The sequence below is a fragment of the Brienomyrus brachyistius genome, chromosome 21 (genome assembly GCF_023856365.1).
Source record: "Brienomyrus brachyistius isolate T26 chromosome 21, BBRACH_0.4, whole genome shotgun sequence".
Taxonomy (NCBI): domain Eukaryota; kingdom Metazoa; phylum Chordata; class Actinopteri; order Osteoglossiformes; family Mormyridae; genus Brienomyrus; species Brienomyrus brachyistius.
This window is the reverse complement of record NC_064553.1, coordinates 19530447-19557428: the sequence shown is the minus strand read 5'-3', so window position 1 is coordinate 19557428 and position 26982 is coordinate 19530447. Positions and strand designations below refer to the sequence as shown.

General features: G+C 40.8%; 1 protein-coding gene across 2 annotated transcripts; it reads right to left on the bottom strand.

Moving 5' to 3' along the window:
• Positions 1-174: 174 nt before the first annotated feature.
• On the bottom strand, positions 175-26982 carry nrd1a (nardilysin a (N-arginine dibasic convertase)). 2 transcript variants are annotated; one of them, XM_048990148.1, is made up of 31 exons: positions 26872-26982; positions 26150-26344; positions 25642-25894; positions 25299-25380; positions 25005-25158; positions 16094-16167; positions 15904-15999; positions 15450-15572; positions 15252-15309; positions 15095-15168; positions 14589-14658; positions 14177-14254; positions 13643-13763; positions 13427-13485; positions 13244-13298; positions 12847-12951; positions 12050-12173; positions 11797-11883; positions 10962-11081; positions 10789-10840; positions 10521-10671; positions 10119-10246; positions 9729-9891; positions 9583-9614; positions 8988-9126; positions 8014-8061; positions 1972-2024; positions 1772-1855; positions 1245-1452; positions 1067-1156; positions 175-915 (listed from the first exon to the last, which is right to left on the bottom strand). In XM_048990148.1, exons 2-31 carry the CDS (start codon positions 26317-26319, stop codon positions 682-684), a joined length of 3285 nt encoding a protein of 1094 aa, XP_048846105.1. In that variant the 5' UTR covers positions 26320-26344; positions 26872-26982; the 3' UTR covers positions 175-681. The 2 variants fall into 2 exon arrangements, with proteins under 2 accessions (XP_048846105.1, XP_048846106.1); XM_048990149.1 differs by lacking the exons at positions 26150-26344; positions 26872-26982 and having other exon boundaries at positions 25299-25436; positions 25642-25775.

The following is a 26982-nucleotide window of genomic DNA, read 5'->3' as shown; positions in this document are numbered from 1 at the left end:
GCATCTCAAAAACCGACCTAGAATTAAGATGTGCTGTTTCTAACTTGGAATGGAACTTCTGTAAAACATATCTAAAAGTGTCAAAATCTAGTGACGTGCAACATAACCACACTTTGCACTTTGTACTAGTCAGTCATATATATAATTACATACAAGTAGGATAAAAAACAAAACTAAATGAACAGCACCTTTAATTAAGCATTTCAAGTTCTCAAACATAAAGTAGTATATGTAATTCAGTAACACTGAAAGCATTATATACTCCACCAAAGTTGTCTATTTCTTTACTGCAGTCATTCACAAATTAGCAGAGCTGGCTTATTTGACTGTCCAAAGTTAAAATTTGACAAGAAGCAACAGTGAAAACCATTGTTTTAAAATATTAACCTGGTTAGTAAGAAAGCTTAGACAGTTGTTTTGTCTGGAATACAGCAACGGGAATCCTACAGTTGCCTTATCAGTATAAAAATCACTGCAGGCTAACTAATTTTAGTTGAGACGGTAGGGGAGGGTTAAATTCAAATGACTGAATATGCACTGAATGAATGTGAACTTTGCACTGAATTTATTTTATAGAGAGATTTTATAGAGGAGATTTTGTGCTTCCCCTTAATAATATGGTAGCAAACAAGGAAGTAACAGGTCAATTAATTCTCTCAAGCTGTCAATCTACTGATTATATTATTTGAGGATCTTGTGGTAAGGGTACAGATTCAGTGAGGATCTGAAAGCATGGATGTCTGTGATGGCCGTAGCAGAGGCCAGCAGGGCTGATGCCGGCAGGAACGTGAGCTTCGACACCTCGCTGTACAGGGAGCTCCGATGCTCTCCATCACTGTCAGCCTGGGCTGGTTGAGCTTCACCACCGTCATCCTCCACAGGGGGGTCGTACTCTGCTTCTCCAAAACCAACCACCTTTTAAAGAAAAATAAAATTGGTAACCGGTGTTATAGCGTCCTTAAGTCACCTGAGAACCAGAAACACCAACACATGCATTACTATGTTCCTGATATCTTTTAAAATTCATTCTTAGAGATAAGATGAGAAAAGAAGTTTGCAACTTTACATGAATACTAAGCTTCTTGCTGCTTTGACCTCTGAACTCCATAAAGGAGGAGACCAGCTCTGACTTGGTAATCAGCTTAAGTGCTTCGATCTATGGTGAGAAAAAAGGAAAATTACTCTAATATCCTTAACATACATACAACTGAAATGCATTCACCATCTGAGTGTTTCAATCTCACCTCTTTGTTGAGCCTGTCAAATACGTATTGCTGGGTAAGCACCTCAAACCAGTTTCTGTCCACCTCCTCCCCAAGATGCGTGTCCTCACACTCCTTGAGCTTAATCAGAGCCGTCACCTGAGTTTTAAAAGCTTCGTCGGTCAAACTCGCCATCTTTTCTCCAAAGTTTGCCATGAAGTCTTCAATTTTCATCTCCACAAGTTCTGTGCTATGAGGTGAAAAGTAACAAGCTACTGCAAACAGGCAGCACTATCATAAAGCAAGATGTGTTTTTAAAAAAAAAAAAAAACAAAAAAAACAAGCACAACAGTACACACCATTAACCTTGCAGTTTACTCAACATTAGTACCCATTTAATAAATGTAGTTGCAAAGCTCCTAATCAACTGAAGATTGAAATCAGGTCATCTGCAGCGGTGAGAGATTCACTCCATCTCAGGAGTGTATATTAAGTTGCTGTGTATAATAAAGTTACATAGAGTTATACAAGGGCGCATATCTTGTAACTGACAATTAATAAATTCTCACTTGAACTTTGTGGCCTGGGTTTCCACCGTGATAGAAAAACCCAAAATACCAGAGGTATTCCTACAGGTGGGGTATACATGATACCTGAGAGCAGATAAAAACCATAATTAGGGCAGAATGTTCAAAACAAAGTTTCCAAAAAAGAAACAATTCATTGTTATTTAAACTGGAAAATACAGCAGGTGGAATGCCGGACTTACCCTAATGTCTCCTTGGTTCTCAAAAAGTCAAAGCAAGGTTCCTCCATGTGCATCTAAAACAAGACATAGGCTATGTTTAGGTGTTACAGAATCTGGTAATGTTTTACAATATCTGCATCTTCATAATGCATTCATAGAGCATGCATAAGCAGCATGCAAGCATGTATGTATACTTTAACATCCTAACATACTTCATTATATAATAATATGCCTATAATGTTTGTTATTTTAAGGGATGCACCGATTCATTGGCTAGTGACTGGAAATGGCTGAGTTCTGCCATTAGCAATCAGTCTAAATATGGGAGATTTTATGAGCAGATCAAGTAGTTTACCAGCAAACGTATCTTTTGTTCTATATTAGTGGTGGGTGACATGCTGAAATTCTCATACCTGTTTGATTATCTGTTATAGCTATTACCAGATGGACAGTCATTAATGTATTAAAAAATAATAAGTATCATAAATGTAATTAGTGATTTGAAAAAGTTAGTGCTAAAAGATACATTATTTATATGTGCCATTATAATTACCCTAACATGACATAAGTACCCCACATCATAGAATATGTGAAGACGTTATAAAAAAAAAAAATACTAATAATGCCAAAAACAAATAATGTAATTTGCATGTGAAGAAAGGAAAGTCTTTGGGTGCATGGCAACTGTTAGGACCTGTGTGGAATTATAAGCTAGAAATGACCTTATACCTTTTGTGAAGGTGTTTATTTTATATATTAAACAAGTTCCTTCCAGTAAACACTTAAATGACACAGACTCTCTCACACTGTTACACAGACACACACATCTTTACTTTTTACACTGTCTGAAACCTGAAGCTGAACTTTACAAATTCTGTATCTAAATTTCTCTACTAGCTTGTACTAATAGCAGAGCAATCTTTTTCACAGGTAGCACATGAAGTGTATATATGCAAAGTGCACTGTGGCATCTCAGAACACTGCAGACAATTGCACACACATAAAAACTCACGTCTATTTTGTACCGTCTGATATTTGGACTTCATATGGTCTTAATACATTCCACTATTCAAGTTAACATTATTAATATATATAAAATATAAAATATTTTCTTTTCTAGCATTGTCCACAAGACCACACAAAATGTATGACGCTGATGCATTTGCACACACAAACACACCTTTTTTTCCCCATAATAATTAATATTTCAACTTTACACATATGTTGGGCACACTTCAAGATAACAGTATTTCGCTCTTTTGTGACATATAATACATATAGCGCCCTCCACAATTATTGGCATCCCTTTAAAGATTTGTAAAAAGGATTAGAAAATAAATCTACCTTTCAGTGAAGTAAATTCATCTAACACTTAAAAAATGAGAAAAATCCAATCTTTCTCTGAAATAAATGTATTCATCAATCCATCCATCCATTTTCCAAACCGCTTTTTCCTTCTGGGTCGCAGGGGGTTCGGAGCCTATCCCGGAAGCAATGGGCACGAGGCAGGGTAGCCCATCGCAGGGCACACTCACACATGCACACCTATGGGCAATTTAGCAACTCCAATTAGCCTCTGCATGTTTTTGGACTGTGGGGGGAAACTGGAGTACCCGGAGGAAACCCCACGACGACATGGGGAGAACATGCAAACTCCACAAACGTGACCCAGGTGGAGACTCGAAACCGGGTCCCAGAGGTGTAAGGCAATAGTGCTAACCACTGCACCACCATGCCGCCCTCTAAATGTATTCAAAGAAAAATATTTTCAATAAAAACACGATTATTGGCACCCCTGAATTTAATACTTTGTACAACCTCCCTTTGCTAATAGAAGAGTAGTGAATTTCCTATAACATTTTATAATGTTGGAGAATACCAAACAGGGCATCTGAGACCATTCCTCTTTAGAGAATCTCTCCAGATCATCCAGGGTCCTAGGCCCTCTCTTGTGTAATCTCGTTTTCAGCTCCGCCCACAGGTTTTCAGTGGGGTTCAGGTCAGGGGACTGTGATGGCCATGGCAGACGCTTGATTCTGTGATTAGCTAACTATTTTTGTTTTGATTTGGACATGTGCTTAGGATAACTGTCCTGCTGGATAAACCAATGGCAGCCCAGTTTTAGTGTCCTGGCGCAAGCAGTAAAATTAATCCCATAACATCACAGAACCTCCACCATATTTTAGTTCGGATAAGGTTCTTATTACTACAGCCATCCTTGTTTTTACACCAAACCCATCTTGAATGTTTATTACCAAAAAATTTTTTGTCTCATCAGAGCATTAAATTTTACTTCCAGTCAAAGTTGTAGTAGTCTTATGCAACCCATTTCCTGACTTTTGAAAGTCAACACACTTCTCCCTCATTTGGTGTGCATGTTCTCTTACCTTTGCCATGTTGATGGATGACTAAGGGAATTTGGGATCTGTGTCACCTCATGTTTGTACCCCAGTTAATTCAAGAAGTCATGAATTACTGCTTGAAAGTTCCTATTCACTCAAAGATGTATGACTTACAGGGGAAACATGCTTCAGTTACATTGTGTTCACCATAAATCCCTGGGGTACCAATAATCATGGCACGTGTTTTTGATAGACAGGTTGGATTTTTCTTATTTTTTCAGTGCGAGATGTAGCTACTTCACTGAAAGGTAGATTTTTTTTCAAACCCTTTTTACAAATCTTTACTAGGGGTGCCAATAATTGTGGAGGGTGCTGTATATCATACATATCATGTCAGGGCAATTATAGTGGCATGTATAATAATTTGCCGTTTACCATAAACTTAATGATACACACATTTTAATGATAAACAGACTTGATGGTGAACACATTATTATCTTTTACTTCACTTGTTCCAATTTAGACATTTTCTGCATATCAGACAAAACAAACCTCTTCATTGAAATTCACAAATTTTGAATTTCAGTGGTTATGATTAAAAGCTGAAATGTATTATAAGAACTATACAAACGAGAGGAGGTCATTCGGCCCATCAAGCTCGCCTGGGGAGAACTTAACTAATAGCTCAGAGTTGTTAAAATCTTATCTAGCTCTGATTTAAAGGAACCCAAGGATTCAGCTTGCACTGCGTTATCAGGAAGACTATTCCATACTCTGACTACGCGCTGTGTAAAGAAGTGCTTCCTTAAATCCAGTTTGAAATTAGTTATTATATTACCATATGATAACAACACAAGAGATATGATACAGCAACCAATCATAATGCATTACAGACTGAATCAGGAGAGTTCCTAGCAAATGAAAAGATCAGGGCTTAAGTCAAGTTTACCTAAGGCTTGACTTTTTTGTTTTTGAGGGATGATAATTGGCATCGGGGCTAAAACGCTCGGTGTATTAGCCCCAAGTGATCAGACCTGACGACGGCCATGGACTGAACTCTTTGCCCTTGAATGGAAAATCTTTTGTAGTTAGTACTGAAAGATCCTTTTTTAATTCAATTTAATTACGACATACATTCCAAAAAGAAATTGAAATCTATATTGCGGATTGTGATGATAACCAAAAGTATCCCAATATGACATTTTGACCATATGACTCACCCCTACTTCCAAATCAATTTCCATCCACAATAGTGTCACCCTTTCTCCTTCCAATAATGCTGCATAACAGACAAGGTAAAATGCTTACGGGAAACATATCAGTTGTTTGGAGATTCCTAAGAAATGTTTAGTCTGGCAATTGTTATTAAATGAATAAATTCAGAAATCAATCAGGATCGGACTAGGAAAATGCGACATGACTGCTGATACCGATACAGACTCCTTTACGAGAGCTCTTTTTTTTTACTTTAATATTTTAGTAATGAATACATACATGTAAAATATACTGCTCAAAAAAATTAAAGGACCACTTTTAATCAAAGTTTAGCATCAAGTCTATTAAACTTCTGGAATATTGATCTGGTCAGTTAAGTAGCAGAGGTGCCTGTGGTTCACGAAAACTGTGGCTTACGAACAACTTGGTTCACAACCAAAAATTTTGTGAAAAAAAATGCATTGGTTCACGTACAAAATTTGGTTGACGACCAGATTTCTTTTTGTATACTAGTGTAGCACCAGTGGGGCACATGCCCCAGCATGCCCCATGCGCAATTGTAAATAGAAGGATCACAATAGGCACCCAACGAGCACTGAGCCCAAATACACAGATGGAAAAAACAAGGTTGTCAGACACCAAACTGCAAGATGCACACATGCTAGAAGATTTACATACGCTAAATGCACGTGAGGATCGGACCGGGTACACACAAGACATGGGCGTGACAATATGGAAATGCAACCATTAAAATTAACAACAACAATACAAGGGTTAAGGACTGTTAATAAAGAGCATGCTTTCCCCGGCAAGCAAGTCTTCACTGTCTCTCTCTGCTTCCGTCATCTTTCAGTCTGCCCGTTGTCACACTATATTGTTTTTCTTTAAAGTTTTCACTATAAAAACCAGTAAATTTATTAACTTCTTTATTAATTTATTAACTTAAATTATTATTCGGCAGGCTTGAGAATGAATTAAATCGAATTTCAATGCTTTCTTATGGGGAAAATTGCTGTGGTTCACGTAAAAATTGGTTCATGACCATTTTCCTGTAACGGATTGTGTTCGTGAACCGCAGGCACCGCTGTACAAAGAAAAAAATCTGCCAAAAGATTTGGCTACTAGAAACTTCTTTGGCACATCTTGTTTTAATTGTTTTTTGAGGCATTTGCAGTTCAGTTTGAACATCTTCCGAGAGAGTATATGCAAATGGGGAATGCTTATAAAGGCCCACAATTTTTCTCTCATTGGCAACAGTATAGCTTACACTTTGTGATAACAGCCCCTTTGAGTATCACAAACTACAGCAAGTGCAGAAACTGCCCAAGTTAAGGACTCCCAAACCATCCATTGTTTTTTTTCATATTACTGGAGTTGTCACACACTTACGTGACCTTTGTTTAGTGAGATTTTCCACTAAACACTGCTTCTACCTCTCAAAACATTTTACAAAGATTGCAAATCACTGTGCTACTAGTTGTTCTTAAATGCGTAAAATATTTCCAGATAGTCACCCTTTTATCCAATGTTCTTTTGTTCCTTATATTGCAAAGGGTATGATGTGACATCACCCCAGGAGGAAGTCATGGCAGTCATACCTACTGAGTGGCAAATAGACTGAATGGCAGGATCAGTGTTTAGCTTCAATGCCACAAAAACACATCTAAAATGGGAAAGAGCTGATGTATGAGTGATTGTACAAATCAATTTAACAATTAGATTTAATAATATAAATTTAATAAATTAATAGGAGCTATCTTTTTACATTTCTGTAATGCATATTACATCTGTTAAGATATGTTAGGATGTTACGGTATACTTAAATGCTGCTTATGAATGCTCTTTGAATGCATTATGAATGTGCATTGCATGTTCTATGAATGCATTATAAAGGCATTATGAAGGTGCGGTTAATGTAAAGTGTAACCCACAATTCTTTTACACAGCTAAGAACTTTGTGGCATCCATCCATTCATTCATCCATCCATCCATCCATCTTCCAACCACTTACCCAGTACATTAATACTTCTTTATACATGGTCACACTCGAGATATTTAAAAAGCTAGTTTAAAATTATAAACTTCAACCTCATCAGAAAACCAGAGCAGTTATAAGTGGTATCTTGCAATCATAAATGTAATGCATCACCATCTTAATATATTGCCACTATATTTCGCATATATAATAAAAGAAAACCCTTTGTAATACTATTCTCATATGTGATCCTTATTACAGAAGCCAGTAAGAAAAGTTGGTTTCAGTTTGTTTTTTTGTTCTTCCAATACTGCACTGACAAACATTCCAGTAGAATTTTATGAAAATTTGCTATGAAGGGCCAACCTCATGGCCAATTTTGATGGACATTTTGATCAAAAATTGTTTTACCAAAAACGTGCCATTTGAAAATGCAGCCTAATTTTTTTTCCCCAAACAAATCATTTTGCCACGGACATATTTGCCCATATACAGACAGGTTACCAATTTATGTTTGCTACACATACTCACCACCAAAAGTTCCATAAGTGCATGATCACGCAGGCTTTTGGGTCCAGACTAGAGAGGAGAAAGAAGCAGCCCAAAATGATGTATGACAGAGAACAGGGCTAAGGATATTAAAGTTGCTCAGTTAATAACTTTGGGGTGTATTCTGCCATGCACTTAAGTCAAAGCAGCACATAGTCATGTGTTCACTTAAAAGTATTCTTCCATTGACTTAAGTCTGGGGTTTAAGTGCACTCAGACTCAATATGAATTTATTGTCTAAAATTGTCAGTTTAAATCCCACTCTGGGGTATTTAATCAGTTGGGGGGTGGGTGAGAAGTAAACCAATTGAAAATACAAAACAACTAAAGAAAATAATGTGCATCTTTTTATACCAATTGACTTTCTATTGTGGGCTACTTGCAACAAAGTCTGCAGTTGAAAGTCTGCATATTTTATTGAAAATTGTTGCAGGATCATTAAATCAGAAGTATATATGTTAATGGCTCTGCACAAAATTCAAACAGTGACATTTCGTTTTTGCCAAAGGATTTTCATGTTCACCAGAATGACCAAATATAAGCATTGTAGGCTATCGCCATGCTTTCATTTTAAAAGTAAAAGGGTCTCTGGATTTCAGTTAGATTCACAATGTAAATGAAGTAGTCCATGTTCCACATTTTGCTAGTTGCCTTCCTTTTCAGGTTACGTGCAATTTGATGGCCATGCTGATGAGAAAATGTGTGTAACTTTTACCTGCATTTTAAGTGCATTTTTTAAGTGCTTAAGTGCTTGATGGGAGAATCGACCCCACAGTGCAAGTCTGATTGATTTCCTGCATTTATTTAGTGATAGTGCAAGTCTGTTCAGATTGTTTAGTAAAGCCTTTGCCAGATCGACAATCTCAGCATTAAACCAAGTTACACTACACTTCACACACAGCAATGCCACTACCAAAAGTGTTATTGTGCTGAACAACAATTAAATGTTAAGCTACCTGGTAATACACTGTGACTTCCGAGTTAGCGTCTCCTTTGTTAAGAGACTTCACTTTGCACAGATGGGGCTCCTGAGGTAACTCTACCACTTGGAAGAGAACTGGGACCTCTGCTGACAGGGGTGTGAACTGCAGCTTGCTGAGACAAAAGCAAAGGCAGATGAGAAAGCCTGAGAGAAAGACATGGCGCTGATATTGGCCAATTCCATCAACAGAACAAAATTATCAATGTGTTTACATAAATGTGCGATGTATGTAGAGTTTATTCTTGCCAATTTTGCCCCAATCAGTTTTCACTCAGCTTCCATGCAGGCAGTAGTATAAAGCCAGGTGTAAATAAAGCAAGGGGCACTTTGTCAGGCACCTCCAACTGAACTCTGTCACTTAAACAGGTGCCTAATATTTTGCCACTGTATTAAACAGAATAGTTTTCAAACAGGTAGTTTTCACATATCGTTTCCTACATCAATTTAATGCACATGTATGTGGAAATCTGTTAAGCTCCTATAATAAGAACATCGGCTAAATAAACCTAAATATTGCAGAAACACAATGTTGAATAACAAGATCGATAGGAAGAGATGGACAAACTTACTCTATAATATACTGAAGAAACTCCTTGGATTCCTATGAGAATAAAAGAGTTTAAAGGTGAACCAGCCTGAAGGAGCACTGAATCTTTAAGTGGGCCACAGAATTATTGAAAAAGTATGAAGGTACTTATATGCGGCATAAACTCACACTGCTGATGAAATTGCCCTGCACCAGTCCCTCTGCGTAGAGCTCAGACTTAAAGCAGCACACAAAGTCCATGAGGTCTGCCTTGCTGAGCCCCTTCATGATAGCCTGGTACTTCTGGATTATAGACCAGCGTGAGTGCTCAAGAATCAAGAGCCGCAGATCTCTGATGGAACAGCGAAAGAGAGAGAGAAGGACCATGAAGAGGACTGTCACATAAAAATAACATAAAAGCTATAATCCACTACATAATTACTTCCTCATAACACTACCCTAAAGTATGTTCAATGCCTTACTGCTGTCCATAAATATATATAGAAATTCCACAGTTTCAACTGCCCATGCATTCAACAAAATAAGTTCCAACAGAAGCAAGCCATTTTTGTAACTCACTTTCCCAGCTTTTCAGGCTTAATGAGAATGTTGAAATAGGTCTTCTTCAGTTGCTCATAGAACATGGCGAACACATCTGGTGCTGCGGTGAAGTCAGCTAGGTAGTCAACGATCAGGTTCAGCAGGAGCTAGGTTCAACAATAAGGAGCAGCAGTGACCTGAGCGTGCCAGAAGAGCAGCTACGTTTCATTTTCCCTCATCTTGGGGTAGTCTGTGGCTCTGTGTGTTAGGTGATCGGAAGGTCACTGGTTGAAACTCTACAGTCATTAAAGTGATGTCACGGTTGGGTCCTTGAGCAAGGCCCTTAACCTCAGTTACTCCAGGGACTGTCTAATGGTCTCAAAAGTATACATCTGAATAAAATCATGTTACTGTAACATGCTGCCATTTTAGGTCACTCACTGGAAGTTTATGATTGAAGCCTTTGACCTTGATGACCAGACTGTGCTCCCCAGCCACTAACTTGTATTCCAGCTGGGCTACGTCAGCTTCATACGCCGGCTCTGCCAGGTTGTGCGCCAGGATGTTCACAAAGAGGTCAAAGAGGACCAGGCTGGAAGAACAGCAGTGAACCAGGTGAGAAGCTCAGTGTCACCTGTTTGCTGCAGGAGGTTATTTGATCGTTGTATTCATTTCAACTGTTCATAATTGTTAAGTTAGATCTACTTACTTTCCAGGAGATTTTTGAACCAAGGGAGAAATTAAACTGAATCGTACATAGGCTGAAAAAGAAAGCAAATTAAACTATTTAAACTAAACTATTTATTTAAACCATTTATTTCCTGCTTGGAGATTAGATTCAAGGCATGATTTCTGATAACTTTTAGAAGCATGCACAAATACCTTTGGGTATCTTAAACTTGGTGTCCTTCTTGAACCATAAAGATCCTTTGCCATTGTTGACAATCTGGACGGGAAATTCAGTGTCAGGAGAGTCTGATGTTTTTAGGGTAAAATCAGTAGCTGTAGTGGATTGAGAGAATATTTATGTTAGAAATTTGTTGATTCTTTGAACTTTTTGACAATAACCCTGAGCATGATTTGGTATCAATTTTATGTAAAACCAGTGAACTCCGAGACTCTTTAAAAGGTTAACAGTGCACACTTTTCTGACTATGCTTTTTCAATATATTTGTTCAGCTATTTATTTTCTTATATTTATATACCTGTCAATGTCATATTTGTCTACTTTTATTACGATATTTGACCATTTTATGTATTGTCTTTTATAGGTTTGTCTTTTCTTGGGAAACAGCATTTCATTTTTTTTAATGTATAGAAATACATTAAAAATGACAATCCAATCCAAACATGTTTAGACACCATATATATAGCAGTAAGCATAAATAATGCTTGGGGCAGGATTTAGTTGCCATCTAGTGGATGAAATAAATTCTTAAAAAGTGTGCAGAGGCTTCTACCCAACCGTGCCACAGTGTTTAAGTCAAAGCAGTGACTTTTGCAAAACATGTGATGTAAAGAACATGCACTAAATCACACAGTGTACAATAGAAACACTTTCCAACTGCAATTATGTTCACATTTTGGGGGGGGGGGGGCGGGGAACATAACGCTAAGGAAGTTAATAGATATAACCTATACAACATATATGTTACAACATAAAGCAAATGGAATGAAGGCGGCAAATGAAAAAAGGCATATAACAAGACAAGCTTACCTATGAATTTGTTTTCAGCTGGAAGGTGAAGGTCTGGATTTAGGCTGAAATCTCCTATCCATTGGTCACGCCATTCCTGGCTAATATCTAAATATTGAAAATGCAGGAAATCAATGAGACAAAAAACTTCTTACTAAACTACTGAACAAGATGAAAAGCTAGGAAAGACATAATTCATAATAACGGTTTTCTAATTATGTTATTGACTGTTATTCTATGTTATTTTTCATTAACCATGCATCTTGCCTCTTACCTTCAACACTGTACTGAGTGCCAAACCACTTCTCCTTGAGGTAACAGTGACCCTCATGTTCCGGGGACAGCAGCAGCAGATTGGCCTTGTCTGGGGTCAGAAGGTTCAGAGCTGCTGAGATCACCTATAAGAGAAAGTTAAATACACGTTTCATATCAACCGAAGAACCATGTATAAGCAAGCTACTCAGCTAGCATCAGCAGCACTGTGGGGGATTGCCTGAAATCCTTTCCCAGTCCAAATGGACACAAGGCATGGAAACACATCTTGGATGGGAAAAAAGTGCATTGTACATAAGAACATAAGAACTATACAAACGGGAGGAGGCCATTCGGCCCATCAAGCTCGCTTGGGGAGAACTAAACTAATAGCTCAGAGTCGTTAAAATCTTATCTAGCTCTGATTTAAAGGAACCCAAGGATTCAGCTTGCACTACATTATCAGGAAGGCTATTCCATACTCTGACTACACGCTGTGTAAAGAAGTGCTTCCTTAAATCCAGCTTGAAATGTTCTCCCGCTAATTTCCACCTATGGCCACGAGTTCGTGTATTTAAACATTATGTAGGGCATTGTAGGGCAAGCGTACACGCTACATGCAATGAGGAGATGTTGATCAGCCTAACATATCCTTTGACTGCAGGAGAAAATCATAATCTCCAGTGTAAATTGGCATGGCATGAGGAAAATATGTAAACTCCACAAACTGCAGGAAGGCAGGATTCACAATCCCGACCTTGAAGGTGTGCTACTACCCTCTGAGCAGTGAAGCACTTCTGGCTATTGCAGATGCATTACCTCTGGATTGTATTCAAATAACAGCTGATCTCCAGTGAGAAAGTCCTCTTTGGGAAATAGCTGCATATTCTCACAGATATCCTCCACATATTCAATTGGGTCTGTCTGTAAGAGATTATATTGTAGATTTAAAATTGGACACAGCTGCAACAAGAATTTGAAAATGTGCATATCAGAATAATTGGTAACGCTTTACATTAACTGCACCTTCATAATGTACTCACTATGCATTCATGGAACATTCAGTGCACCTTCATAATGCATTCATAGAACATCCAAAAGCATCTTGTAAGCATACTTTAGAAAATTGTAATGTTTGTTATTATTGTATACATTTTATATGAATATATTAATCCATTTCAACTAGCACACAATAATCATCCAGACAAATGCCTACCTGCTCCTGGTACTGAAACTCATTAGCCTCTATCTTCTGAATTTCCTCATATATTCTAAAGAACCATTGAGGGACAGAAAGCATACACAGAATGTTTAAGGTAAATAAAACAGAAATGAGAGAGATTATTTTGGTACTGTTATGGTAATATCAATAACAGTGTAAATATGACCATCGTCCCACCTTTTTTGAGGGCCCATTTTCTGAAGCATTTTTAGATACTGGAACACAACGTGCGCTACCTGGCAAGGGAAAGGCTTTACATTATACCAGGTAATAAGACAGGCCTAACCAGAGCAACTGCTGTCACCTATGAAAAGATCAGTATAAGAAGTATTATAATAAAAAAAAAAAAAAACACTATTGGTTAAAATTTTATAAGTGTGTTGGTATAGTAACCTGGTAGAAGTTCTGGAAGCCCTCATCTGTCAGAGTGATGGAGATGCTAAAGATTGAGTAGGTGGTATTCTGATCAAATCCTGTTTCACTGTTTCCACCAAAAAGAGCCAAAGCCAAACACCTAAAAAGAGCAAAAGCAAAAATCAGTCACACAACAGCAGTTACGTTGCATTTATTTTTTACTCTTGTTCAAAGACAGTGTTTTTAAAAACAAACTTACAAGCACAATAATTTAATGTAAGCAGGGCTGGAAATTAAGCTTGTGCACTTGCCTCAGGTGAGCAATTTAGATGAAGGCAGAGTACAAAAAATGAATACTAGCCCCCTGGCTAGTAAACAAATTACATGTTGGACTACATTTTTTATAGAACTTCCACCCCTGCATAGGTGAAATCAGAAGGTATAACTGGGCTGGGAGAACAGGGAGAACATAATAATTTTTTTGTTCTTTAATTTAACAGAAAGCAAACCAAACAAAGGAAGTTCCTGTTGCAAGGGGGCTATGCGATAAATAAACCATGCCACGTGACCCACTTCTTCCTCAGCAACGAGAGGATGCTGCCAGTGCCTTCATGACCGATTAGCCAAGAAATGTAATGAAGGGGTTTTATCCTGAAACAAACACATATCCACACACACAGACACAGAATTAGCCAAACTGGCAATCTTAGCAGCCACATCATTATGACAATGGGGCATTTTTACATATATTGATACATTTTGACAATTATGTGAAGTTCATTTCAAACTTATCAGGTTGATATCTACACCTTTTATATTTTAAAATTTTCAGACTCAGACTACCAACACATTTCTACCAAATAATCAAAAACAAAAAACAACACACAATATGCTCAACAGGTATTTTAAGTTCCTAATATTAAGCTGCTAGCACCATTGATCAGAGGCTTTCAGGTGAAAACAGCTTCTTACCTAGTGGACTCACCTGTAGTACTTTTCCTGGGGAGGCAAAGCCCAGGTGATGGTAAGAGCATGTACCTTCCTCACAGGAACCACTGCGACACACAAAACCTGCCACTTAGAGACAAGTCTCCAACAGAACCGGAGGAAATCATAACAAGTCATCGTAACCACATTTATTTATGCAGCAACATATAACTGAGGAAGCAGGGTCAGTCAAGCCCTGATTAAACTGGCGGCTTAATGGAGAAATCACAGTGAAATGTCATGTGATATTTGGCCATTTCTGGTGAGCATGGAAGCCCCGGTGGTAGTACTGTTGCCTTACATCAGCAAAATTGGGTCTGAATCTCACCCGATAGCTACTGAGAATGACTGCAAAGATTTGATCACAGTTCAAGTCAATTGTTTAAATAGGATGTATAAATGTAAACATTACTTTGTCTTGTACAATAAATCTTGTACAATAATTTCAAATAAATTATTTGAAAAAATAGCTACAATAATCATAAGAAATGCCTACAGGTTTACCTCTGTAAAGTTTGTTGTAAGCTGGGGTATCAAAAGGGTCCAGCAGGTGAGAGAAGTCAGGTCTGGGCAGACCACTAAAAAGCAGACCAAATGCCTCAATATATACCACTATATTTTCGCATTTAAAAGTCTCTGTATCAACAATAGGTTAACATACTTGTTGGGGATCTTGCTGAATATGTCTCTTGCCCACTCCTCCAGAGTGTCCAGAGTTTCTGCACAAGGACAAGTGTTTCACATTGACTCAGTGTTCTGTACCCAACTTCAAACATTCATCTTCTGTCATCTACAGGAACAACAAAACTTTGACAAATGCATATGACACAATAATGATACTTCTGAGTGACTGCCAAACCTTTAGACTGAAGAGCCAAAGTCATGTAGTGGGCAGAGTAGTGCCTCTTCCAGAACTCGCGCAGACATTGATAGATGTCGATATTTTTCTCCCTTGGCTCATGCATCAAGGTCTGAGCATTCCCTAACAGATTCAATAACCATAAACACACTCACCCTCTTACCTTAAACACAAGAAATACTAACAATAAATTGGACAATATAAATGTGAAGAAACGAATCAACACACAGGCGTTATATAGATAAATCACTAAAATACTCATTAGTTAGACTTCAAAGCTTAAAAAACTTTATCCAATCAATACAGTTTGCCTAACTGAAACAATTTGAGTTTTTAAATTACTGAGAATATCTAAATATTTATTAAATTGCAAGCCTGCACAAAAAAATCCCAAATTAAACAAATTTAAGTAATTTGATTAAGGTACTGATAAAGGGAGCAACTCAAAACTCACCCCAGCAAAACTTTCCCATGGGGTGTTTGGGCTTGGCCAAGCTACCGAAAAGCATTTCCTTACGGTGGGAATCAGATGGTTTTGCCAGCTGGTATTCTGCAAAAAAACAAAAAAAAAAACCAGAATGTCAACACAGTCGTAAGTGAGAGAAATGCAAAGATCTCTAAAATGTTCTGGGTTCCATCCTCACCACTGTCAACAGCTTCCACTTCCCTGTCAATTGCATCTTTGATCATCAAAGGGCAGATGAAAAACTGGGCCCACCTGTCGAAAGTAAACAGAAAAATCGGTCATGGGGATGCCCCTCAGTGTTTGATTTTTGCCGGAGCACGCTAGAGCTTTGAGCAGTCCAAGACCAGCCTGCGCTTTAGCAACTGTCAGTTGTGCTCCGCCATCTCAAACGTTAAACCCAATATATAATTCAACTTGAAATTTTGGAATTTATGCAAATTGAACTAAAGAAATGTATATTTACAACAATTTTTACATACATTTTTACATTATCTGACTTTTTATTTGCAAGGGAACAACCGCACCACCTGTGTACAGAAAAAAATCGAGTTTTAGCCACTAAAATTGGTGAGGTTACATGTCAGGTAGGTAAAGCAAAATAATTAAAAGATTAGAAACAGCAGGGAGTGACTGAAGGGTCCAAAGCACTGGAAGATCATCGAGGGTGTATAATCAGTAGAGGAGTAATGTTGGAGAATTGGAATACTGACTGTCACTGGTGACCAGTGTATTAAAAAGTCAGACAGAACGACATAGTCCTGTAACAGGATGGAGATTTTTGAGTCAGCAGATGAAGGACAGAATGTTGAACCCTCTGGTGGAGTGTCTGAGCCAGACTGAATGTCTGACTTGGATTAGATGGTCTGAGTACTAGGCAGAAATAGGCACCATCCGACCTAATGTGTTAAATCTAGATCTTACAAGTTAAGGTTTGTTTGTATTGGCTGTGTGAACATAGGCTGTTTTGCAAATTCAGAACATCATCGCTCTTTTGGAAATTTGAACAGCCCTTCCCCAGTACTGTCCTATAGGATACATTCAAATTTGGTGATGATTGGCCAAAGCATGTAAGGCCATACCTGGTGGCTATACCTTACAGAAAATTTAAGATTTTTTAGAACTAATTATAAGGACTGTTTGCTGATTAGAATGATATCAGGTTAATATAAACTGCTTGAAAATCCTACGATGAGTTTGAAAAAATCATGTTTTCAGACTTATGTGAAATAAGCAAAAATTGAAAGATGAAGAACCAAATTCTATATGTTGTCTGGTTTGGCAAAATATATTGAATTAGCCTAGCAATACATTTCAACTCTATGCTTGACAGTTCTGGAGAAATAGGCAGAAATGCAAAAGCTGAAGAACAGAAGCTCTGACTATCTACGGTCATAAAAGATCTCTGGGCATCTTTTGACACAGTAGGGATGATACACCAATGTCCTAGCTAAAGTTGTCCTTTCAAATCTGGCCCCCTTATCATCCCCTATATCTAATTGGTGAATTTTCTCTTTGCCCTTCACCACTGTTAGTTGAAGAAACTGTTCATCATTCATCATTTTGTTATCATTTCTGTATGATCAGTAATAAGTGTAAATATGCATATTCGTTATTCAGTTGTTTTCTAACTACATATTCTAATAACAGCATTCAGCTTGCACGCATCTTGGGTATGTGTTCAACAGCTGCACACTTAAGTAAAAAACATAACTGTCTCTTTTCTTCTCACTTCCCTATTTTGCGTGACTCTTGCGCCTCCCACTGACTATAAATAAAGGAGCCAAGGGGAACCACCCTCTGTGACACATTCTGTTGGCTGTAACATATTTTGTTGTAGCAGAGTGTGGGCACCCTTGCGCAAGTAAAACATTGAAGTGTGTTGTCTCGTGATCCACAGTGTAGTGTGGAGTTGGGGTGGAAACGCCGGGCGCTTTCCCCAACAACCACATAAGCTACTGTCTCAGCATAATGCTGCAGAATGGATGCCATCGCCTCATCTAGGTGGGTGGTTCAACTGGCTCCTCTCTGGTTCTATGTAAGTGCGCTATATAAATGTAACATTCATTCATTCTTTCATAATCACCTGGAGGTGAATGTTAAAAAGATGGAGGACATGGTGTTTGACCCAAGGGCAGTGGGTGATCACAGGCAGGAGATAAAACCATTTTACAGGTCTCCAAGTACAAAACCTTCCTTTTCTTATTGATAGCTCACTGATTCTAGTGCAGCACTCATGAAGATAGTATTTGTAGCAGGCAACAGCAACAGGTGCCTTTCTTGCAGCGACTCAGTTCATGGCATAGATCAGAAGTTTATAGTAATCTTTTATTTGGCAGTCTTTTCCTCATCCCATAATAGCACCCTTGCCTGGGCTGATACACACTTCGCATCATGCTCCTTTAAGATATTTTGCCCTTGAAAAGCAATATCGATTTTCCATTTCAAAATATCAGACACAAAATTCAGCAGTAAAACAATACCTTGTAAAATACGTGATAAGAAATGTCACATGCAAATATGAGTATACAGGAGTATTTGGATCATCTTTAATTCCAATTTGGGGAGTACAGTAGCTCAATGTCTGGCACCGCTACCTCACACGTCCAGGGTACGAAGTTTGCACGACACCTGTATCTCGTGCTTATTATTCAGGGGGCCCATTGCCGTTACCTCCATAATTCAAAGCTAAAACATCCAGACTAATTCCCATAATGTTTTTCTCTGTGTGCGTGTGTGTGTGTGTGTGTGTGTGTGGCATCCCATCAAGTTTGTACCTCAGCCTGGGACAGGCTATCCATAGCTACATCCAAAATAAGAGTTTTTCCATTTTTAATCTGGTCTAATACCCTCTTTTTGTAACCCAAACCAATTACTAAAGTGGATCGTGTTGTCTCAAATGGAACGGAACATTATGAAGTAGGGATGTAATGATACACTGAACTCATGATTCGATACGATTCACGATTTTTTTATGAGTTCACAATACGATTTTCTCAGGATTTTTTTTAACAGAATGAGCTGCAGACAAATTTTTCAAAAATATTCCTTTATTTATCTTTCTAAACTGGGCAAACGTGTCCTCTTCTTAACAGTGAAACTGAATAAAATACAGACGCTCCTCTACTTATGAACTTTCAACTTACAAAGTTTCAGACATGTGAATGAAGAGGACTGTAAGTTCAAACTGTGTACCTTGGGTTCCTGTTTCCTGTCCGCAACATCAATTTATTTTTTCTGTGCGCCAATTCCTCCTAGTACAACTTCTGGGCACTACTCCCACCGCGTGGCAGCGTACCCCCAGCATCATAGTTCTTGGTACTTGTGTATACCCTTAAAATGATGCTGAATAACGAGTTACTAACATTTCAAGTTACGAATGGCCATTCGCAATGTATCTGATTTAAGACCGGGGGTGTGTCCTCAAGTTCAAATTCGCCATCTCGCGTTTGGTCAAAACAAAAAACTAACGTACAACATCGACATGAATACACAGTGACATCTGATGTTGAACTGATGTCATGAAATCAAATGTAAATATTACACCAGGTTTTCTGTTAAGCAAAGTACCGGGAAGTATTCCTAAAGTAGCAATTCATTTTCCACATCAGCCGGTTAAAATTTTCATACATTTATATCGATTTTTAACCGATTCGCGATTCATTGTTACTTGCCTAATGTGAAGTTTTTTTCCAGTGGCTGGAATGCCAACCCTGCCACCAACCCCCAAATTTTCCCTGAAAGCTGGAGGACCTGCTTGTCCTAACCAAGATGAAGCCTTGCACAAGGGCCCAGAGTAGAACTACTCCTGGCATTCATAGGATTCGAACCGGCAACCTTCCAATTGCTAACACAGGTGCCTAGTTTCAGAGCGATCACTCCGCCTTAACTTAGCAAGAGGCGGTAGGAAATATGAAAATATGGGAGAAATTGCCTACTTACCAACGTGTGCTTCCCTGATTGTTTCCACCTGTGTCCGATTACTTTGATCAGTCCTGTGCATTTAAGTCCGAGTCTTGCTTGTCACCGTGGTCCATTATTACGTGATCCATGTGCGTGGTCATCCCTAGCCTTCGCTTGTTTCCCGTGTTTCCTTTCCCCGAATAAACCCGATTGCCCTGATCCTGCTCGTCAGCCTGGTTTCTGACCCACCGCCCACACGATCGCCTGTCCGCCCGTGCCCTTCCCGTGACAGAATGACGGACCTCGGCAAGAAGAGGAGGAAGCAGGGAAGGAAGAAGAAGCCCGAGGAGTGCATCAGTCTGGGTGCCTGCTCTCTCTCAAGCCCTGGGCTCCCTAGCGAGGGCAAGGAGAGGGAACCCGTCCTGGCCCCAGAGTCAGAACCCTCCGGTTTGGAGCATGTTTCCTGGCCCGGCTCTGGGAGCGCAGTGATGACGAGGAGGAGGAGCTCGTTCTGGTCCCGGGCGTTGAGCCGCTCACAGAGGAGGCCCCTTGAACGGCACCGGTACCGCCCCGAAGGACTGGGTCATCGGGGAGGTATTCGCGCAATTAGAGACTCGATCCTGCGTGTGCCCCGCTTCCCAAAGGGGGCAGGGATCGTCCCTCCGTCGCCAGACTGGCCAGCCCCGCCTGTAGAGGCAAAAGCCCCGAAGGCGCCACCCTCGCCTCTGTCCAAAGACAGAGAGTGGCTGGCTTACAAGTTCTTTGCCCTCCAGGGGTTGTATTGGAGGGTACTGGACAGATTCCTGACTCCTCGGGACCCAGAGGTGGAGCACCTTGTTCCAGCTCTGCCGAGAATTCGAGGCTTTTAACCCCGCCTCGGAACCGGCAGCCCTCGTCAGCCTCGCCGAGGGCTTACAGAGGCTTCTTGAGCTCCGGAAGCCGAAGGACCCCGCACCGGAGCATCCGCCTCTGCCCCCGGAGCAGCCACCTCTGCCCGCGGGTCCTGTGCCGGAGCAACCGCCTTTGCTGGCGGGTCCCGCGCCAGGATCACCACCTAAGCTGGCGGAGCCCGCTTCAGGGCAACCGCCGCCTGCACTGCTCGTGGCGCTCGTCCCCCTGCAATCTGCGCTGTCAGAGCAGTCCTCACAACTGCCCGTGAGAACAGCGCAGCTTCTTCAGCTGGCGACACTCGCACCGGTGCAGCCGCCGGTTCCTGCGGCTCCCGTGCTGGAGCAGTCGCCCGGACCTGCGGTTCACGCGCCGGGGCAGCCGCCTCTGCTGCCTGAGCGACCACCGGGGCCACCGACTCCAGCGGTGGAGCACCTGCCAGTGCTTAGGACTTCCGCTGTTGAGTCGTCCTGCCCGCCTGCAAGCTCCGTGCAGGCGTCCCGTCTACCTACAGCGTCTGTGCCTACGCCTGAGTCCTGTCTGCCTGCAGCTCCCACTCCCACGCCTGAGACGCCCCCTGTGACTCCCCTTGAGACTTTGATCCCTGGCCCCGTTCCTGATCCCGCTCCCTGTATGACTTCTGTTTCCGACCCCTCTCCTATTCCCTCGGCCCAGGTCCCCGAGGAGGTCCCGGAGGACCCCACCATCGCTCCTCCCTCCGTGGAGGTAGAGGAGCTAGAATGGGACCCATCGGGGATCCTCCTAGTACGTCCTGCTCCATTGCTCCAACAACCTCGATCCCGAGCAGGGGTAACTATGTGTCCCAGAAAGGGAGGGGGCATAGACGAAAGACTAGGGTCCCGCCCACCCTGCCCCTTGGCTCGTCCTCGCTCGCTGGCGTCAAGGCTAGGTCGGCACCTGCGGGTCCCGGCCCTCTTGGTCGGCTGTCACCTGCGACTCCCCCTCCGCCACCTCGTCACCCTGCCTCGCTTCCTCCGCCAGGTCCTCGGCGGTTGCCTGCGGGTTCCCCAACGGCGGCTCCTCAGTCGCCTACGGGTCCTCCCGCTCTGGCTCGTCGGCGGACGTCACTGTCTGTTGTGGCTCCCCCCTTCTCCTTACCCTCGGCAGGGACCCCTCCACCTCCTTCGTCCCCTTCCCTGGTTCACACTTTGACTCCCTACTCAGCCCCTTTGTCGGTCCCTCGCCCTGTCTCCTCGGCTACTCCGAGGTCCCCTCCGGCTCCGGCCTCCCGGCCGCCTGCAGCCCCTCTGACTGCCTCCCGTCGTCCACAAGGGTTCGCTCGGTCGACCCTTTATTCCCCCTCCTTCTCGCCCTACACTCCTGCCTTTCTCCCTGCCTTCTCTCCTTCTGTCTTTGTCCCGCCTGCTTTTGCCCCCCCTGTTCCGTCCTTTCATGCTCCTGGTTTCCCGATGTTCCCTCCTTGCATTCCCGCTCCTGGTGTCCCGCATGCCCCTCCTGTCTCTCCCTTCTGGATCTGTCTCTCAACTTTCCCTGTTCTGTGTCAAGTCATGTCGTACGTCCTGTCTCTCGCCGTGTTTTGCTCTTCAGTCCTGTTCCCAGTCTTGCGCTAATTCCTTTGTGCTTATTTTTTCAGATCCAGTTTTCCCCTCGTCCCGTCCGTCGCCTCCTCCTCGGTGCACCTTTGGGGGGGGGGGGTTCTGTCATGCCTGGCTCGTCCACTCCTCGTGTGTACCACGCCCCCCTGCTTACCAACGTGTGCTTCCCTGATTGTTTCCACCTGTGTCCGATTACTTTGATCAGTCCTGTGTATTTAAGTCCGAGTCTTGCTTGTCACCGTAGTCCATCATTACGTGATCCATGTGTGTGGTGTTGGTCATCCCTAGCCTTCTCTTGTTTCCCGTGTTTCCTTTCCCCGAATAAACCCGATTGCCCCAATCCTGCTCGTCAGCCTGGTTTCTGACCCACCGCCCACACGATCGCCTGTCCGCCCTTGCCCTTCCCGTGACACCTTTCAACGATCAATAAACTTTAATTTCTAAAGAACATTTAAGACTGGAAGACATTTTTAATACCCAAAATAAATAAAAACAACCAAAAAGAATAAATAAAATGGATTATGAAGTCTCTGTAAAGAAAATCTCCCTTAAACTATTAAACATTAGGCTCAGACAGGGAAAACAGGCAAAACTGCCAGTTAGGACCTTTGTAAACAAAAAGTGCGAACTAACAAAACACTCCATATGAATAAAAGCAGGTGCCTCAACAGGCCATATGCAAATCCGTAGCTACTTTAGCCTGGGAAATTCCGAGCAAGAAATATAATTTATTGCATATAATCAAATTCATATAATTTATTGCCACATTTCACTTTACCGCTTATAGTGAATACATCTGCCTGGGCAAAATTGATATCGGATGATCATCATAACCGATTTTTTCTTAATCATGTCTAATGCCAGCCACAAAGTTCAAAGAATAAGAAGCCCTTCTCTAATTTACTCGTTGGTACTTTGAAGAAGGATTTACAAAAGCGATGTACGTCGTTGATCATAAGTTTTGGCAAGTCCTGTAAACGGCATATCATTTTCCCACAGACCGGAAATGAGTGCGCCACATTGCCACGAACACGGAAGCTGATGTGCAAAGAGCCCACTGACACAAGAGTTCACACTTCATTACTAGTCATGTGTTGTTCGCAAACAAGACGGCTCTTTGAGCCGACTCTTTTCAGTGAACAATGGGAGCTGGCTCCTGTTCAAGAGCCGTTTTATTCATGTTTATAGAATTGCCCGGGTTTTTGAGCTGCCTAAACATTAAGGACGACAGTGGCCAGAACATGTTGTATTCCGAAAAAGCCCGCTCACGAGACGGCGTCTTATTTTTAATAAGCTCAAATCAGGTCACGCTAATCTGCATCAGGTTAAACAAAGAAAGGGGTGGGTTTTTTAAAAAGAGCCGTTTAGGAGCCGAAAGAGCCAGCTCTTCTTGGTGAGCTGAGCCAAATGAGCCGGTTTGCTAAAAAAAAAAGCAGATATTCCCATTTGGTAGAGACACGAGGAAAACAAACAAATATGCAAATGAAAATTATCACAGCCGGAAAAATTATCGACCCCATTTTAATTATCGTGCAATTAATTGATTTATCGTTTATCGCGACAGGCCTACCACTCCCATATATTGAAGGAGTTGCAAAGAAGGAATTAATAGCTAGGCTAGCAACTTGGAAGAGTGGTGAAAACACCATTACCACAACAGGCAATGTTTGTGAACAGCCACACAACAATAGCCATTTGTTTTCTTTAAACCATGCCGGAAATGTTGACTATAAGGCTGACATTGTAACTTAATAAAAAGCCAAATCACAAATCCTCCTGTTATCTTGCATTATGTGTAGCCTAAGCCAACTTCTCTGACAAAGGCGATAACTGCTGATTAGTCACCGCCAGATAACATCACTGGGTTACTTGGCAACTATCGTTCATAATACCTGGTCGATATTATCTAATAATACCATAATAACGCTCAGATCTGTGTCTTTATACAGAGTTTGGCTATGTATATGGCTTCATATTATGGGGTGTATCCAAATGTGCTCTTTGTTGCAGGTTCCTGCTCCTGGAAAGCTCCTGCACACCTGCATCTTGAGCACCAAGGACATAGATTGGTTAATTGCTACTGGCCCTACCTTCAGGATGCTGTAAACCTACTACAGAGAGGATGACTCATAGTCCCCCTTGTGTTGCTTATCTGTGCTGCTTTGTGCTTATTTGTGAGCACATGTATTTAGTCTGACCTGCGTGAACACAGCATTTGTTTCAGAAAGCCACCTTTGTTATCCATACCCACTGCCTTAGGGTGGGTCAGGATAAAATTTGCCCATCCGCAGCCAGATCCACCTTTGAACATTGAATTAAGTTGGTTTTCTAGCTACACTAGGCTATACATGGTACTTCCTCTGTGTTCTATATTTGAATAGGTACTGTAGTGCAGACAGCCAGTCTGGTTTTGATTGAAGTCAGGTGACTAAAAGTATTAAACATTATATATGAAAGGTTTTTTTCTTCTTATTATTTTCCTTTCTTTGGTGCTACCTATTTCCCACTTGGCTAGGGTTTGTAATATTGTAAATATTTTGTAAATATCCTAAAAATGGCATTAAACCAGGTCATAGAGTATAAGTCACTTTTGCCTTGTGTTTCATTTTCTTTTGTATCCCTTCTTGCGCTTTATGTTACGCCCTTTTCTCCCTAGACATGCCAGGATGCAACATGTACATGTATGATTATTAGAATAATAATCTAATAGGATAGGGCACCCACCTATCCAGAGCTTCCCTGAAGTGCTTCCTTTGCACATCAAACTGGAATATCGTCCTCTCGCAATCCGTAGAGGCATTGTCACTACCGCCATGTTTCTTCAGGAATGCATCAAATCCATTTTCTGCTGGGTACTTCTCACTACCCATGAAGACCACTAAAAGAAAGCAGTGAAGTCGTCATCACTTTTTAAATATAACCCTTAAAAATTTTTAAGCGATTATAAAAAATTTCCACAGATGCTATACAAAGACATCAGTTAAAGGAATACAAATTACACAGGAAGGGGAGGCTTACTATGTTCAAGGAAATGTGCCAGACCAGGTAAGTCATCTGGGTCACTAAAGCTTCCCACTCCAATGCACAGGGCAGCTGCAGACTGGAGTATGAAAACGATACTTGAAGGCAAGGCACTGTGCCAGTCTGGTTTTAGACCTTAGATTTGTTTTTAACAAACAAACAATCCAATCAATCAATCAATTACAAAATTCACTGACAAGAATGTACAAAGGAATGTTCCTAGTGATGGACCTATGCACAGACAGACAAAAAATATGTAATCTATGCAAAACCTCATATGACATATGTTGACCGACTACCACAGCTATATACTATTAATAAATGTTTTCACAAAACCAACCTGTTTTTCAGAGGATACTTTTTTGCTTCTGCCTTCACTGTTCTCATCAAGTTCTTCAAAGTCACTGTCCTGCTCTTCCTCCTCCTCTTCTGACTCTTCTTCAGTTCCCTCCCCTGAGTCTCCTTCCTCTTCCTCCTCTGCTCCCTCACTTTCACCCTCTTCTGAGTCATTATCTTCAGCACTTGCATTTCCATCTGTCCCACTGAAGTCTGAGATGAGTAGTGCTCTTAGTCCATTGCTCAACTCGATGTACCTGATACAGGTTGATTAGTGAATTACCAGGCCAGTCTCAAAAAATTAAATAACTCCAAAAATCTATGTTTTAACACAATTGTCTTTCCAGGCTATATGATTTCCTCCAGATGAAATCAGGGTTAATTTCCAATATACAGTTTCTAATCTAGTGCACTGATGCATTATAGAAAATATATGTTGCACCCGCAGTGTCAAAGCAGCCATTTCATGTCAAATTACTGATGATCTCTACCAACACTTTGCTAGAATTTACCTGTACTGTTTGGGATCACTTGGCGATTTGACGATTTTTATATCTCCGTTTTCCCTGCTGTTTGATTCTGATGCCCCTTGTTCTCCTGGCTGCTGGATGTCACCCCAATCCATACCAGACTGCTGACTTGAACTGCAAGCAGCACTCTTAGCCTTATTCACCTGGGGCATTCTCAGAAGTTAACTCTGCAACAAGCTGGGAAATAAAACGATGTATCGGTATAGTTGTAATTAAAAAGATAAGTTCACCTACTTCAGGGTCTATGTTTTAATCATAAATAACACATGCATTTTTAAATAAAAATAATGCTTTATACGTATAGTAATAATGCGTTTTGCAAATACTCATATTGTGCGATACGGTTTCCTAGATAACATCTTAATCAAGAGAAACAAGCTAGCTGTCAATAAACAAATCCCTTTCATCGAAGATTATCAATAAATAAGTTTTATGTAATGATATAGAAAATAGAATAGTTTAAGCCTTCAGATCTGCAATAACATTGTAATCTAAGTTATTATAATGTTTTTAATTATTATCTTCGTAGGTAGGTTGCTTATGCACGTCGACGATTTGATCATTCTCCAAGGACAGGGGAAGCAGGTTATCCAGAAAATGTAATGTAAGCGAAGGAAAACACTTTAAATATAAATTAGTCACATATAATAAAACTTGATGATAGTTAAAATGTTGCGCTTTCTTAAAGAAATTCACTACCATACCTGTCTCGTGGATGCTAGGTCAATGCGACTTCATTACTATTTCCAAATGCGGAGAGCCGCTCAAAGAGACGCAACACGATTAGTGGAAAAGACACCGACGTAAAAATAACA